Source organism: Chelonia mydas, chromosome 9 (genome assembly GCF_015237465.2).
Source record: "Chelonia mydas isolate rCheMyd1 chromosome 9, rCheMyd1.pri.v2, whole genome shotgun sequence".
Taxonomy (NCBI): domain Eukaryota; kingdom Metazoa; phylum Chordata; order Testudines; family Cheloniidae; genus Chelonia; species Chelonia mydas.
Window position 1 is genome coordinate 81,808,683 of NC_057855.1, and position 17,322 is coordinate 81,826,004.

General features: G+C 39.5%; 1 protein-coding gene across 10 annotated transcripts in view; it reads right to left on the reverse strand.

The window, feature by feature from the left end:
* ATRX (ATRX chromatin remodeler) overlaps positions 1-17,322 on the reverse strand; it is a 140,195-nt gene that overhangs the window by 109,022 nt on the left and 13,851 nt on the right. For 6 of the 10 annotated variants that reach the window (XM_027822584.3, XM_037908734.2, XM_037908735.2 and 3 more), the window contains 5 exons: positions 14,446-14,558; positions 8,271-8,326; positions 5,559-5,611; positions 4,486-4,610; positions 2,906-3,025 (listed from right to left, as the gene is read on the reverse strand). In XM_027822584.3, the coding sequence (XP_027678385.2) occupies positions 2,906-3,025; positions 4,486-4,610; positions 5,559-5,611; positions 8,271-8,326; positions 14,446-14,558 (467 nt within the window). Of the gene's footprint in view, positions 1-2,905; positions 3,026-4,485; positions 4,611-5,558; positions 5,612-8,270; positions 8,327-11,559; positions 11,679-14,445; positions 14,559-17,322 lie in introns of those variants that run through there. The other 4 variants (XM_043522992.1, XM_043522991.1, XM_027822585.3 and 1 more) reach the window with 3 other exon arrangements.

Sequence of the window (17,322 nt, forward strand, 5' to 3'; positions counted from 1 at the left end):
GAATTGGGTGGGGGGATGAGAGAACAGAAACTCAGACCCCTTTTCAGATACATAGTACTTCATCTCCACCCCCTTGGGGGTGGGTGTGCAAGTGGCTAGAGTGTGCCAGACAATATGGGCTGGTTGAAGAATGGCATTTTTGATAAGTAGAGCCACTCTGGCTGGTACCGAGGTACATAAGATGTCAAGCAGCTGGTGCTGTTTGTCCTGTACTTCCTCCAGTGGAATATGGAGAGCAGCAGCCACCCTACATAAAAGTTCCTGGAATTGACAGTAGTCATCCAGGGGTGAGGAGGGAGTCAAAGACACTGCAGCGTCTGGAGTTCCAGCAGTACCTTTGGAGTCAGATTAAGTGGAACAGCCTCCAACATTGGTTTGGAATGCCAACTTGATGATGGTTGAAGAGACAAGATAAAAAGACACCTCTCAAGTGGAGCAGGAAGGTTCTGAAGGTGGATACTGCAGCCACAATCCCCAGTAGGACCTACCAGGCAGATCCGGCAGCTGCTATGGAGAGCCCCGAAGAGCAGAGTACCAATGGCTCCATTGCTGGGGAAAGAGAGGGTACTGCCACTGAGTCAGCAGAACCTTGGGGTACTTATATTGGTAGTATGGGAGAGCCAGACCCTGCACTCTGTCAGAGTCCTCCAATGCTGAAAAGTCAGGCTGGTACAAATGGTGGTGCCACTGGAACCAGCGGACCCACGGGAAACACAGAGTAACAGGCAAGTCTAATGTAAGACAGCATACTCCCCTAGAAGGTGATGGCACTTCAAAACACGGAGACCTTACCTCCTCCATGACGAAGAGCTCATGAGCCAACTCAAGTCTCCCTGGTGTCAGCGATACGCACTGTAGTCGGAACCAGAGCCGGAATGGGAGCCAAACAGAGGACTGCCTCAGAACCGAAGATTCCATCGACTTAAGCAGTGCCAACCTGGAAGGCTCAATGGATGGAACTGGCAGATCCAATGGTCTATACAACTTTTTATCATGCTTGTGAGCTTTGGAACATTCCGCTTCCCTGTGAACAGAACTCGCGGACAGGGCAGTATCCTTCTTGGGCTTGGAGGAAACTTACTGCCGCGCTTATATTCACTCACGACTCAGCCTCGGCCTGAGGTCCATAGCACTGGTACCAGCAGAACCAGACTGGAGCTCCGTGGTAGGAGGCACACTCCCTGATTGCTCAGACTAATCTATGAGGGGGTTCCCTGGTCTGGATCCTACTGCAGCTTCATGGCAACCTCCATGAGGTGCTTCTTGAAGTGGAGAGCACAGCCTGCTCAGGTATGGCTTGGGAAAGAGAGGCAGATACTTCACTTGGATGCAAAGTGGGCTTCCCTATGCAGTAAAGGCAGCATTGGTGCTTGTTGTTGATTGAGAACAAGCAAGGGCAGAAAGCGCAGATCTTGAACCCCAGTGTCTTCAGCATAATCCAGTAGCCAGGAGGGAGACCAGCAAAATGGCGTCCCAAAGACCTTAAAATCCTAAAAACTAAAACACACACTAAAACTACTATAAAAACAACAAAAATACCATTTACAAGAATAAAAGTCTTTTCGAAGGTACATCACAAGAGACCATGTGGTGGTGAGCAGGAACGACCTCAGTGATCGCACTTTATCACTTCAGACAAAACCATGAGATTCTGTCCTGAATGTAACATCTAATAATATAATTAAAAATGAACCATGTGGCCCTTCAATTAGCCAATCTAGTTAGAGGAGAGATCAATGTTCAAAAAAAAAACCCTAACACACTTCACACATGAACACACAAAAGAGTAAGTAAACTTTTTCACAGTCATTATTTTTGGTTCCTATTAAATACCTAAACTACATATGAGGGAAAAAAAAGTTATTTATATCAACTATTATAATAAAAAAAGAAGTAACTAGGCTGGAGTAAGTTACTGATTACTATTTTTCGTATGTGAATTACAAAACTGCCTGCACTATAAGGGGAGAAAGGAATGTACAGTCACTTATTTATATTTTTTCAGAGTAGTTTATGCATGGCCTCTTGCTTGTTCTTTTCTGTTTTCCAAGTCCATAAAAGATGAATTTATATTATCCATTAGCATCTATGTACTTGCATATCAATTCTAGTAGAGGTCGAGAAAAATTGGCTGGCATAACAACTTTCCACAGATGACCTAAGGTATATAACCAATAGCCAGGGAAGTGCCAAGAAATTAAATTAATCTGGGATTTCAAAACAAACACATCTTCCTTACCAACTAACGTTCTGTCTCTGCTTACATCTGTATGGATTTCTTGGAGCCTCAGAAAATACATTCAGTGGAGTTCCATCATCATTCCCTAGCAGTGGCATGCATGACATTTTTAATAAGGCATGCAGTTATACTTGCATGCCTTTGGAAGTCCAAAATGGCACCCTCCACACAATGACCTTGGATGCACCGTATGTATAAGGTCACACTATGCGGAGGATGCCATTTTGTTCTATACTATGTGTTCAGGGGCCAGACGGAACTATCCTGCAGGTGAAATTCAGCCCACAGGCTACTAGATCGACCACGTTTTTTTTAAATTCTGGGGTATGCAATGGTATGCCACTATTCCCTAGAAAAGGATATGGCAAAATAGCAGAATGGAATCAAACTCTTGGCAACAGAGTGAAGAAGATTTACACAGAATACCTAGTGAAGCATGCTATGGCTACCCAAGGCAGGAGATTAGTTACTGTAAAATCTTAGCTTTCACTGCTGCACTGCAAGGACAGCAATGGAGGCTAATTTCAGCAGGACAGAACCCTTAGTGAACTAAAAGCCAGAAGAGTGGAGGTATTTTTAGGAAATATGTACAATTTTTGGATGTACCAAATGTGGCTATAAACAGCAGTTTAAACCCATTTTAAACATGTTATAAAATGTATTTACCTCCACGCTTTTTGGGAGCTTCAGGTTTCATTTTAACGATATTTCTGCTTCTAAATTCAGGCCCTTTAAAATCATCTTTGTCTTCATTCAGCACTGGCTCTGGTTGTACAACCACTGTACCTAGAATGATTTCATTTAAAAGGTGGAAACCATTACATATCCAAGTGACATTCCAGTGAAGTGCAAGACTCCTGTTTAAATAAAAGCCAACATTGCATATAATTTTCCCCCAACAAGCTATATGATGACTGACTGATAAATATATCCTACTGCACAGGTGTCCATATTACAAATATCAATACCACACACCTCAAACTGGCACTGATATTGCAATTGTAGGACAGAGATCCAAGACTGAATCGACCCTGGAGAGCGAACTACCCTCTCTACTCCCAGATGCAGTACATGAAGAACAGAATAAAGCATAACAGTGAGACAATGCGGGTGAGCTTGCAATGCAACTGTTCCGTGGCTCCTGGAGTTTTAGGACAGCTAACTGAGCATCTCTCAAAAGCTGTAGAAATTTCTTCCCTCCCCCCACCAACAGGGCAAAATCTCATTTTCCTTTTTTACAAAATTATTAAATTTATTAATGTTTTAACAAAACCGAACAGTGCTAACCAAAGTTATGTGAAGAAAAAAAGTGTAATTTCACATTTAGAGCTGGGTTTCAATCCTGTGTCTCCTGGGAATTTGCAGTAATACAACGTTCTGTAAAAATAACCATACGATGACTGCTTCTGGGGTCTCTGCTATACTATGTCTTTTATGGAGCTACGAAAGGCAAGCTTTTTTGTTGTTCTTTTTAAACCATGCTAAAACTAAAAATATCATAGAATCTCAGGTTTGGAAGGGACCAGGAAGTCATCTAGTCCAACCCCCTGCTCAAAGCAGGACCAATCCCCAATTTTGCCACAGATCCCTAAACGGCCCCCTCAAGGATTGGGCTCACAATGCTGGGTTTAACAGGCCAATGCTCAAACCACTGAGCTATCCCTCCCCCCGTGGTGTAGAGGGTGTTTTAAAAGTATTGCATTTAAAAATAACCCAATAATGACCAGCTTTTTCTGTTTTGTTTTTAAACATATTTCAAGATCTGGCCTAACCTCTAATATTTTTAAGCAAAGGGTAAAATTTTCAAAATCAGTCACTTATGAGAACTAAATCCCATTCTCAAATGGGACTTAGGTACTTCTGAAAATTTTACCCGGAATGTTTACAAAAGAACAAAAGCAAAATACCATTTCCTGTTTCATGTTGACTTTATTTCCACAAAAATATGGATTCCAGTGCATATTTTGAATTAAATAATCAGTGCATCCTGGTAGATCCAGTGATTTATGTATGTGGGGTTCAAAGTAGACCTTTAAAAACAAAATATTTTAACCTTTTGAATGCTATAATCATAGTAGGGCCTCAATATCCTGCTTGCTAAGGTTGGCACTTTACAAAAAAAATAAAAATAAAAAAAAACCAGACAAAGTATACAACGTTTCCCTTTGTGGCTATTATGCATATTCCATCATATAATCCTGACACTAATTCGCAGAATTCAGACACACAGAAAATGCATGCTCTACCTTTAGGTAAGCTTTTCATATCAACATCATTTTCTGAGTTTTCATTTGAAACATCTTCATTTACAGTTTCAGGTAAGGTTTGTTCATCATCTGATCCAACATATTTTGTTACAACTGTAGGTTTCCTGTATGAACAGAAAAAAAATCCACATTTGTGATAAACATTTTATAGCAATTTAGGTGTACATGGTGCTTTGCAATCAAACAATCTCCCTTGGGTCAGGAACCTGGTAATTTTAAATTCTATTTTTTAAATCTAATTTAAACTGCATGAGATGATGAAGCAGAGAGAAATAGACTGGGCAAGCATGACAACAGTAAACAAAAGAGGAATTTTGTTCTTAGAGATACATAAATTTTTTTTTTATTCCCCCCAGAGAAATGTTGTTTTGTTTTACATATTTTAAAAGGATCTGAAGGACAGAACCGTAATGTTTACCAAAAGTGGCAAAAGACAAGAAGGAATGTGATCAGTGTAAGGTTGATAAAATGCAGTTATTTTTGGCCACACAGAGAATGTGTTTTCTTTAGGCACAAACTGAGAAACTATTACCTTAGTGCATTACTTCTTGAAAGAGAGCAAAAAAAACCATGAATAAACTGAAGTGCATCAGACTGGCAGTGTTTGTCTGAAACACCTCATACTGTTACCAAGTCTTGATTTTATTGGTAAAGTATTGATTTTATTGGGTATTAGTGACTCACTAAGACAGGGTAAACTCATTACCCCACTTGGATACAAAGAAATGACTTTCCAAGGGAAAAAAATCCTGGGTGTAGGGTGATAGTCCTGAAGGAGGAACCCAATGAGCATTTATGCCTGATGAGCCTTGAGATAGAAAACAAGATACCATCAAGACTTTGTTAATAAAGCCATACTCCAGGAAGGGGGTAAATTTGAACTTGACACAGTGAGCCTCCTCAGCTGGTGTAAATCAGCCTGAAGTTACATGGCTCCATACCAATCTACACTATATAGTAATCTGGCCTTGCGTAGATTGTTTCTGTAGACCAAGTTAGGGAAGGCACCTAGTTACAAATAGTATTATTCACATTTTCCTTTTCAAACTAACCTTTTCGAACGTGATGATCCTAAAGATTTGGATCTTTCTGAAGAGCTATTGCCCTAAAAACAAGGAAAAATTTTGAAGTCACAAACATCTGTTAGTGTGTGACCAGAACATACACCAACAAAAAATTATTTTCTTGGATTCTTAGGTATACAGCAGCAACTCAGAAGTCAATTTCTAGCTGGGTTTAAACCAATCATATCCCATTTCTTGTTCATACTACATTTCATATCAAGGGTAGCAGAACAAAAATTAAAGTTTTGCTTGTAAATGTAGTGTTGTAATTAGCTGAATTCAATTATGAGACTTTTTCGTTTATAAATTACTACCTGGATTAAGATCTCTTAAAATGAATATATATTTTGAGCCCCACCAAGCATACACTACATCAGAAATTATAAAGAAATATTATTGTGATCTGAGAAATTCACAGAATCACACACCATATTTCTTATGCACCAAATTTGCAGGAAATTGAGGAAGTATTAAAAATAGTAGAGGACCCCTTCATAAGATTTTATTTCCCTGCAATCCTCCATCCCAAAGGGTCCATTTAACAGTTACGGCTCGCACTTCACAACTTTCTGGGCTAAGGACTGGGTGTGGCTCACTCAAGAGCATATCATCAATATTCGTGGGTCACTTGAGGATGTGATTAATTGCACTGTTAATAACAGAATACCAACTGAAATGATAAATATTTTTTTTTTTTTTTTTTTTACATTTTCAAATATACTGATTTCAATCATAACAAAATACAAAGTGTACAGTGCTCACTTTATATTATTTTTATCAGATATTTGCACTGTAAAAAAGGTAAACAAAAGATGCTGTTTTTCAATTCACCTCATAGAAGTACTGTAATGTGATCTCTTTATTGTGAAAGTGTAACTTACAAACGTAGATTTTGTTTTGTTATATAACTGCACTCAAAAATAAAACAATGTAAAATTTAGAGTCTACAAGTCCACTCCATCCTACTTCTTATTCAGCCAATCGCTAAGACAAACAAGTTTGTTTACATTTACGGGAGATAATGCTGCCCGCTTTACATGTGAGATATGCTAAACCTTTGTACGTCCCGTCATCCTTCGGCCACAATTCCAGAGAACATGCTTCCATGCTGATGATGCTCATTAAAAAAACAAAGCATTAATTAAATATGTGACTGAACTCCTTGGGGGAGAATTCTGTATCTCCTGCTTGGTGTTTTACCTGCATTCTGCCATATATTTCACGTTATAGCAGTCTCGGATGATGACCCAGCACACTGTTCAATTTAAGAACACTGCAGATTTGACAAAACACAAAGGAAGAACCAATGTGCGATTTCTAAAGATAGCTACAGCACTCGACCCAAGCTTTAAGAATCTGAAGTGCCATCCAAAATCTGAGAGGGACAAGATGTGGAGCATGTTGTCAGAAGTCTTAAAAGAGCAACACTACGATGCAGAAACTACAGAACCTGAACCACCAAAAAGGAAAATCAACTTTCTGTTGGTGGCATCTGACTCAGATGATGAAAATGAACAAGCATCTTTCCGAATAGCTTTGGATCATTATTGAGCAGAACCCGTCATCAGCATGGAAGCACATCCTCTGGAATGGTGGCCGAAGCATGAAGGGGCATATGAATGTTTAGCATATCTCGCACATAAATACCTTGCAATGCCAGCTACAAAAGTGCCACACAAAGCCCTGTTCTCACTTTCAGGTGACATTGTAAATAAGAAGTGGGCAGCATTATCTTCCATAAATGTAAACAAACTTGTTTCTCTTAGCAACTGGCTGAACAAGAAGTAGAACTACATGGATTATGTCGGCTCTAAAGGTTTACATTCTTTTGTTTCTGAGTGCAGTTATGTAACAAAACAAAATCTATATTTGTAAGTTGCATTTTTATGATAAAGAGATCGCACTACAGTACTTGTATGAAGTGAACTGAAACACACTATCTTTTGTTTCTCTTTTTTACAGTGCAAATATCTGTCAAAAATAATATAAAGTGAACACTGAATACTTTGTATTTTGTGTTGTAATTGAAATCAATATATTTGAAAATGTAGAAAAACCATCCAAAAATATTTATAAAAAATGTCAATTGGTATTCTATTAACAACAGTGCGATTAAAACTGCAATTAATCACAATTGTTTTTTTAACCGCGATTTGTTTTTGTTTTTAGTTAATTACATGAATTAACTGTGATTAACTGACAGCCCTAATACTTTCATGAAAAGGGGTATTACTTACTGTTACATAATTTGCCACTTCCCAACCATGATAATTCACAAAATTGCAGCAGCTCCCCACTTCTCAGCAAAGATTTAATAGTGGTTAGAAGCCTCATGATAGTACAATGTGATACCTTCCACAAAGTATACATTTACTCATGCATTATGAAGTACCATAGGAAAAATATGAAAGTAGTCAAAACTATGAAAGTACATTGAATTTATTATTTTACTTTTTATTTTTAAATTGTGATGGCTTCATTGCTTGCCTAGTCATAATGGATGTCATTCATATCCATTTAAAAGGTTATATTGTGTTTTTTTAATTCAACTTTTAGAAAAAGTTCCCTAATCAACTTGCACATTCAGCAGATATGGTAGTGTAATCCAATACAGATTTTTATTCAAATTTAATCTATACCAGCCATTTTTGAATTACCAGCATTACTGTAAATCAAATGCACCATATACTTTATTCCTACCTCTTCCCTGTTATTTTCCATTGGAGTTGGACTATTTTCAGGCCCACTACTTTTACCTGTACAAGGAGGGAAAAAATGTAATTCACTGAATGGTAGAAATCACTAACAATTCTTTAAATTATAAATGATGGTTGGTATACACTTTTTTACAGCATTATTAAAACATTACTAAATGTACAATTAGTCAGTGGGGATGAGGAGTGAGTTTTATATAGAATCACAATAAAACCTTTGCATAACACCATGGCATCAGCTATTGCACATATGCCAAATAATTTACAGAAAATTTTATTTAGATTTTTTTTAAAAATACCACTGCTACTATTTTTCAACCTTTTCCCACCAATAAGGAAATCATACTAGAGGAGCCAAAGTGCAACTACACATGCTTCATACGAAAAGCAATAACAACCAATACATTCCTGAAACTTCTGTACATAACATTGTGATTTTAAGGACTGATATATCAAGGACCTAGCTAGCACAGCTAAAAATAAGTGATGTATCCCATTTGATATTGTGGAGTCTCCTCTTTCAAGATATACAGACCTCCTATTTCTAGCCCTAATGGGTTGTGGGATATTAAACCTTAAACATGTCATTGATCCACGACTGAACCCCCATCAAGTGTAATTTTGAGAGAAATGTTATAGGTTTTTTGAGGGGGAGAAGGGAATATTTCTGTTTCAGTATTCTTTATAATGCAGCTATATGAAGTTGCTCAAAAGCTTAGAATGTTAGAAGGAGCCTGACAGGAAATGGATTAATGGAAAGTACAAAAACGTTATTTTTCATACGGATATCACACGAATATTATAGATTAGGCTCATAGCACTCTTTACATTATAAGACCCTATTTTCAGTTGCTTATAATTTTGCAAACTGTTTGGGCTGAATTTTTCCACACTGGCTGTGTCTGCCTCAGGCTTAATGGTTTGTTTGTTTTTTTGGAAAATTTCAGCCAATACAATGCAGATGTTTATGAAAATGACAGTAAGGAAAAATGTTTTCTCTGTATTAAATTCTTCAGACCATTTCTCTGAAGTACTCTCATGTCCCTCTGTTTTGCAGCAAGATATTTAGCTGGATTTTTCTTGCTAACATCCTCAGGCTCTGATCACCATGTGGCGTCAGGAAGGAATTTTCCCCCAAGTCACCCTCCTATTCTCTGCCTGTGGCAAATAACCATTTAGTGTCCTGCGGGCTGTGACATTTTGGTCACATTTCAATTGCTGGGTTTACCATGAGGGCGCTGGGTGGTGTTGGTGGCATGTGACATACAGGAGGTCAGGAGGCTAGCTGATCTGGTGGTCCCTTCTGGCCTTAAACCCTGTGACTATTGTGACAGATATTGCAACCATATGCAGTGTCTTTGGGGGAACATATTATATTATGCTTATGTATCACTGTGGCTCAGGAATTATATGTATGATTGTGTTCTACTCCATGGGGGTGAATTACTACAGCTCCTTCAGGAACTAAAACACTGTAGGGTGATTAAGGAGAATCACTCATTGTACCAGACAGGTACCACCCACTGGGGTATTTGCATATAGGGACTCAAACTGGGTTACAAGAGACTAGGAAAACCAAGAAAGGGCTTTTGGCTTAAAAGGGCTGCATTTAAACTGACTCAAAGCCTTCTTTCTGATCCAGCAAACAGACAGGACCTTCTGTCCAAGCGGGGCCAAACCCTTGTGGAGGGCTGGAAAGACTTTGGCCTACTAGGGCCCTATAAGAATAATGGGTGACTTATTGTAAGCTTTTAGCATGCCTGAAGGAGCTTTTGTTTTGTTTTCTCTATAATGCTTTTACCTTAAGAATAAACATGCTTGCTTAGAAAGAGCAGTACGGTAACTTGTAGCTGAGGGTTATACGCTGTTCATAGCCTTTGGGGAGAAAGCAAAGCACATGTAGACTGGCCTTTAAGTAGACTGGCTTGCTAGGGATATCAAAGTGCAGGGAGTTGGGAAGGGAAGCCTTAAAATCCCCATCAAGAGGAAGAGAGATGCATGTCTTCACTTAACAGAGGTGATGGCTGAGTACTGAAAACCTTAAGCGGGTGCCCTTAAGAGACCAAGGGAAGGGTATAAGGTACACTCATGCCAAAATTGTGACAACTAATTACTTGAAATTTGGCTGAGGGGTGATGTGCCAAGGATGTGCCTCTTGGCATCCTCATTAAAATTCGCCTAACTTTGGTTAAGTTGTAACAATTTCAGTTTGCACATGCTCAGTAGAGAATACTTTGATTTTAACAGCTAAAATTTCAGAAGATTCCATCTTCACTGGGCATGCTCAAATCTCACTGCGCCTACGTGTGACCAGACTGTCACCATACCCACAAACTGACTAAGCATGTTGTACCCCCTCGTATCACAGTGCTGACCAGACTGAACATGCCGTCACCACACAGCAACTGAGCACGTTCTCTCCAGTCTAGGGGTACAGAGCTGAGAGAACATCAAGATGGGGAATTGAGAGCAGGGAGCCTGTCTTTCCTATGCTCTCAATGACACCTCTACTCCCTTGTAACACATCCAGGCAGTGCAGTATGAAGGAGGAAGCTGTCCGATTCAAATACACAGGAGACAGAAGCCAGACTGGTCAGGAAGGAGAGTATATTGGCACACAAAGTCTGGTGAGACTGAGACAACAGTTATGCAGTTGGAGGTGAAGAGGCTGGAGCAGGAAGCTGCGGAGGAGGGCAGACTTGCTGGGCAAGAAGACTAGGAGTCACGGTGGGGAAGGGGTAGACTAAGACTGGCTGGACAAGGAGAATGCAGTGAGGAGCAGGAGGGGTAGGGAGGACAGATTGTGGGCAAGGAGCTCAAAAGGGAGTGAAATCAGAACTCGCTGGGAAGAGACCATGACTAGGTGTGAAGACGGGATGAGAGAATGATGAAGTCAGAGATCCGAACTATGACAGCAAGCCTGGAGGGGGAAATAAGAACTTGCTGGGCAAAAAGACTGAAACGAGAAGCTTGAGTAGAGTCTGGGACTGGGAAGATAAGGATACTAGGACTGGTGCAAGGAGCTGGGGGGGAGGGGACAGGACGGGACATGACTGGAACACCTTGGAAGGGATGAGGTAGAAGGGGGGACAAGTCTGGAGGAAATGAGCCGAAGTGGCTGTGACCACTAGAAAACAATCCCCTCCAGAGCCTGGAATGCCAAATTCCCGAGTCTCACTATTCCTCCTCTGCCAGCAAATATCTGTGAAAATCACTGTTTAAATGTGTGTCTGATGTCCCTCTAGTACTGATCCACATAGAGGATAACAACTTACTATTGCTATCAGTTACTCCACTAGTTCAAGTGGCAGAAGTCTGTGTAGTGTATCTAAAGGTTCCACCCATGTGGTGTTGTGATGCCACATGACAGCAAACTGAAAAAACAGAAGTTCTTCTTTAAAAAAAAAAAAAAAAAAAATGAGAAAGTTACACACACACACACAAACTATGTTAAAAGACCACTAAGGTTGCATAATCAGGCACACAAAACTTAGGAACTTTCAAGATTAAGGTTGCCCGAATAAGCTTCATTCAGCCCCCTTGTGTGTATGCACTGCGATACAGTGTTAAACTATATGATCACATAGTATTTTTCTACAGGACTGCAGTCTCATTCAGTGCACTGGATAAACAGTGATTAATGAGCAGCTATTCAATATTTTGTTTTCTCCTCATTGTTCAATTTATTGTAGACTGTTCAAATCCTGTTATGAAGAAAAAATTATTTCCACATGGCTTTTTTATGGTGCTCATCACTATAGTAAGCTGAGTCCTTCAAAGAAAAATTAATTAGTCTTCTCAAAACTTCTCTTGAGATGAGGGGGTGGTATTATCTCACTTTTACAGATGGGGAACTGACGCACAGAGAATATGGTCAAAAGCATTCACTAATTTTGGGGAGCCAACTTGAAAATCCTAGGACCTGATTTTTCAGAATACTTTCAGAATATGTTCTAAGGACAACTCCCATTGATTTCAATTATGAGTGGTCAGCACTTCTGCCAATCAGACTTCAAGATATCAAGCTAGGCCAGGGGTTCTCAAACTGGGGGTCAGGATCCCTCAAGAGGTCACGAGCTGTCAGCCTCCACCCCAAACCCCACTTTGCCTCCAGCATTTATAATGGTGTTAAATATATAAAAAAGTGTTTTTAATGTATGGGGGGGGTCACACTCAGAGGCTTGCGGTGTGAAAGGGGTTGCCAGTGCAAAAGTCTGAGAACCCCTGAGCTAAACACACAATTAGCGAGCACCTCAAAGGTTTGGTTTAAGTGACTTGTTTAGCATCACACAGGAACTCTGTGGCAGAGGCAGGGCCAAAATCCAGTTCTCCAGCACAACAGTGAAGACCATGAGACCCTCCTTTCTCTTTCTGCAATCCTCTGCCTCATTCACTCGACACCTTCCAACAAATGAGGAGGGTCTTTAAAGACAATCTTTTTTATTACACAATTCATCCCCAAAGCAGGGCATTGCATGAAAAATATCCTATGGAAAAATAGCATGCGACCAAATGATTAAAGACTATTATAGTTCATACACACAAAGGGACAGTAGTTTTTTGTAATTATATATAATGTATGTGTGTGTGATATCACACACATACACCCTTGAAATTTGTCAAAAGGACTAAGCAATTGGTGTATCTCTGCTCCACAGTAATTCTCTTTCACGGACAAGAGCTAGAGTCACATTTGTAACTACACAGGACTGGGAGAGAGGTGCTGCAAACAGTATCCTCCCCAGAACAACTTCACAATGACAGATATCTGTTTATCCATGTCACAGATTGGTTTGGCAAAGGTGCCCTGAAATAAAGCACTGAAGCACCAAACAGGAATTGAATCGTACAGTCAGTGTTGACACTACAACGCAGTAATAAGGGGACAATATTGCCAGAAATGCTATACTTAAGATGAAATTTTAAGCAGAACTCCAGTTAAATCAAAGGGATATTATCAAGTATAGCAGAAGTTTGTGACTTTAACAGAAGTTTTACATAACCCAATATGAATATAAAGATCTTCAGTTGATGTAAATTGTCTTAGCTCCATTGAAATCAATGCTGTGTATCTGATAGAGCACTTATTTTTTTGTATAAAAAGAATATTTCAAATATTCCTAAACATTAGAAATGCAAAACAGTTGCATCCTGTTATATAAGGAGAATAAGAAAGCTGAAGTAAATACAAAGTGAAAATGACCAGTCTTATTTCACTATATGATCTGAGAAATATAAGAAAAAACACAGGTGATAATCAAGTAAAATTAGATTTTAAATTTCTGCCAATTTTAATAAGGTAATGAGTTGTTAGTGAAAAGTTAACTATTTCTTTTGACAGCATCCTTTTAGAGATCCCATGGATCTGTCTGAAAATAGAACAAAATACATTCCTCGGCTAATACAATCCCAACTTTCCTCACACAGTCACTTCATTGCTATGGAAAGCGTTTTAGGAAAGTTGGAGTCTGAAAAGTTCTATATCTATAACAAATCCAGATTCCTACTATACATTAGATTATAATTTTCTGCTGTGTGTTTATTTTAAAAGCCTTCATTATTGACAGTAGTTAAAATGAAGTTGTTGTTTTTTAAATCCGGTACTTACCTATTAGATATTTTGGAGATACCAATAATTTTCTAGAAGAAACCTAATCATTTGCTTTAGAAAAGCCCTTTTGTTTTAGTGATTTCTGACTTAATTCACGAATTGTTCCCACAATTAACATGAAAACAACTCCCCCACACTCTGTTCCACAATTGTGAGGGTCAAAAGATCTTAACTTCAGCAGAAAAACAAGATATGTCTATTACGCACTGTTAATATAGGGAACCATGAGAAATTTGAACCAAAAGCATCCCAGAGGAGATACAAACATCCCCCACCCCAAGGACACACAGATAGTTTAACTTCCATGAAACGGAATAATGAATACTTTGTTGGTTTAAAAGTGTCATAACATACAGAACATTTATATTCACAAATGAAAAGCAATTTATACCAAGAATCTACTGTATATTTATCCAGATATCTCCATTTAAGAAGGAAACAGCAAGAACAATATTGCATATCTGTACATCAAAATGCATTTTATTGCACTACATTCCAAGATGCTGAATAAGAGTGTACATTTAAAAGAGAAAATATATATATATTTTACCTATACTTTTGCTCACAGATAGTCTTGGAGGCGAGTTTGCGTCCTCAGATTCTTCGGAAGAGTGAGCCAAAAAGTCATGAAGCTTCTGCACCAACGTATTCAACTTGCTTTCACTGATAAAACACAGAAGTGTCACTTGAAATTAGTCTCACTATCTCATGCTACTTTATTAATATATAGTGCAAGCTTGAAATGAATGCTGCTTGTTCTTAAGTACTACATATCAATAAAGGAACTGAAGATCTTCCAAAGCAAGGCTTTTTTTTTTAACCAAAACACCTATCTCAAAACAGGATACCAAAATATGCAAAAATAACCCCCCTGTAATTTTGAAAAAAAATCTGTACGTGCAGATTTGGCACTGAAATATAAGCATTTATGACTACATTAGTATAAAGTTTACAATAAAGCATGTCACATTTTAAAAAGCCGTATTTCATGTAATTAATAAAATGAAATATTTACAGAAGCCAAGAAATTAAAAGGAAAGAACATAGCAAAAACATTGTGCATAACTAAGAGATTAATTAAATAATAGCTAAAAATGTGAATCACTTATATTGGTCTGTCTGTGGATACATAACCCAAACAGAAATTGCAAGCAGTTTCTCTACATGGCCTAAAGAAAAAAAATTGTAAAGATGCATGGAATCAGACATTATTTTAACTTACCCATACAAAGCTTACATCAAACCAGCCATCCCAATTATTTACTGAGTGTCTCAGAAGATAACCAGCAACATGTGTATCTTGTCAAAAGACAATTGTGTACGAGCAGATGACTGCCTGATATCTTTATTTGAATTAGTTTACTGATACTATTGCCAACAGAATTTTCAATTAGCCAGTTTTATAGAACAGGAGCCATTGGTCATTTCTCTCCCATGTACACAATTTTTCTTAAGAATAAGACAAGGCTCTAATTCACCAGTTACCTTATTAGCACTACTTTTTAAAAAGGTTTCTTGTCTCAGGCTCTCCACATATTTTTCTCCCACCTCCTAAAGCAGTGGTCACCAACCAGTCAATCGCGATCCTGGAGCCTCTGCCAGTCAATCGCTGTCTGGCGGCGCAGCAGGGCTCAGCAGGCTGCCTGCTTGCCCAGGCCCCACGCCGCTCCTGGAAGTGGCTGGCATGGGTCTCTGTGTGCTGCCCGCGCCCACCGACCCCATTGACCGCAGCTCCCAGCCAATGGGAGCTGCAGAGTCGGCTCTGGAGGGCGGGGACAGAGGCAGCACACAGAACAGCCTGCTGGCCCCTGGGTCGCAGAGACACGCCAGCTACTTCTGGGAGCAGCATGAGGCCAGGGAAGGCAGGCAGCCTGTCTTAGCCCTGTTGCTCCGCCGACCAGGAGCTGCCTGTGGTAAGCGCCTCCCGGCCAGAGCCTGCACCTCACACACCCTCCTTCATCCCAACCCCCTGCCCCAGCCCTGAGCCCGCACCCCAACTCCCTCCCAGAGCCCACACCCCTCACTGCACCCCAACACTCAGGGTGCAGGAGGGGGCTCTTGGCTGGGGCAAATTCCCTCCCAGACCCCACACCCCAACCTCCTGCACCAGCCCTGAGCCTGCACCCCTCATCCTTTCCTGCATCCCAACCCTCTACCCTAGCCAGGAGCCCCCTCCTGCATTAAAACTCCCTCCCAGAGCCCGCACCCCTCACCCCCTCCTGCACCCCAATCCCCTGCCCCAGGCTCAGCCCTGAGCCCCCTCCCACACTCCAAACCCCCCAACTCCAACCCAGCGCCGCATCCCCTTCCGTACCCCAACGCCCTGCCCCAGCCTGGTGAAAGTGAGTGAGGGTGGGGGAGAGTGAGCAACGGAGGGAGAGAGGGAATGGAGGGAGGGGGCAGGGCAGATCCTGGGTTGATCTTAATTTCAAAAAGTGATCTTGCACATAAAAAGGTTGGAGACCACCGTCCAAAAGCTTTCCTGTGCTCATATTACTTTTTCCAGCTGTTGGTACAGTAACTGAAAAAATCATACATAATCAACTAGACTAACCCCTGTGTAAGATAATCCTTCAACACTGCCATTAAAGGGGCACATCCAAATTGTGCTTTTTAAAACTATTTTCAAGACATCAAATTTTCTGATAGTGCACACTTTAAATGGTAATTTTTAAAAATTTCTTAAGAAAAAAATCAGAGATAGAATAGAACCATTAAGTCCTACAGTCTATTCCTTTGCCATGTAGCATTGTTCCCTACAGTATATTTGCTAGTGACCTGCATTCACAGCGGTGTTGTAAGTCTTAATTCTATAAGGGTAATCTAGGATAGGATAAATTTTTTTTTTTTTTAATATCAATTAAAACGTTTTAAAACCTTAGCGTAGACAGAGAAAGTTAAAATAAACTAGGGTTTTAAAACTAGTTAAAGTGCCTTACAAACATTTAAGGTATATCTAGACTAAGATAAATGAGTAAAAAAAATTTTTCTAATCTAGATATACTCCAAAAATTTTGAGATCCTTAGATGGAAGTGCTTTAAAAATACAAACTATTAATTTGTTACCTTCCAAACTGTATTATTTAGAATTACTTTCCTCACGCATCTTCAAAATACAGGTATGGACTACCTCATAAAGTAATTAGTTATTCTAACTATAAAAGTTATCCACATATATAACATATTGAATTTTTAATGGTTCCTGACAGTCAATGGTGCAGGAACCACTGTAAAATTAAAAATCTTTCAAGAACATCTCTGAGAGCAATGTTTGTGTTCTTCATTAGTTTACTTTTTCAGAGCACTAGCTCACATGTCTGCAGATTCTTTAGTCAGTTGTAGCTTTTTTTTTTAATATTTACTTAAAGTACACAAGATTTTCACTACCTTTTTAGGCAACTATAAAATGTTAAATCATTATCACTTT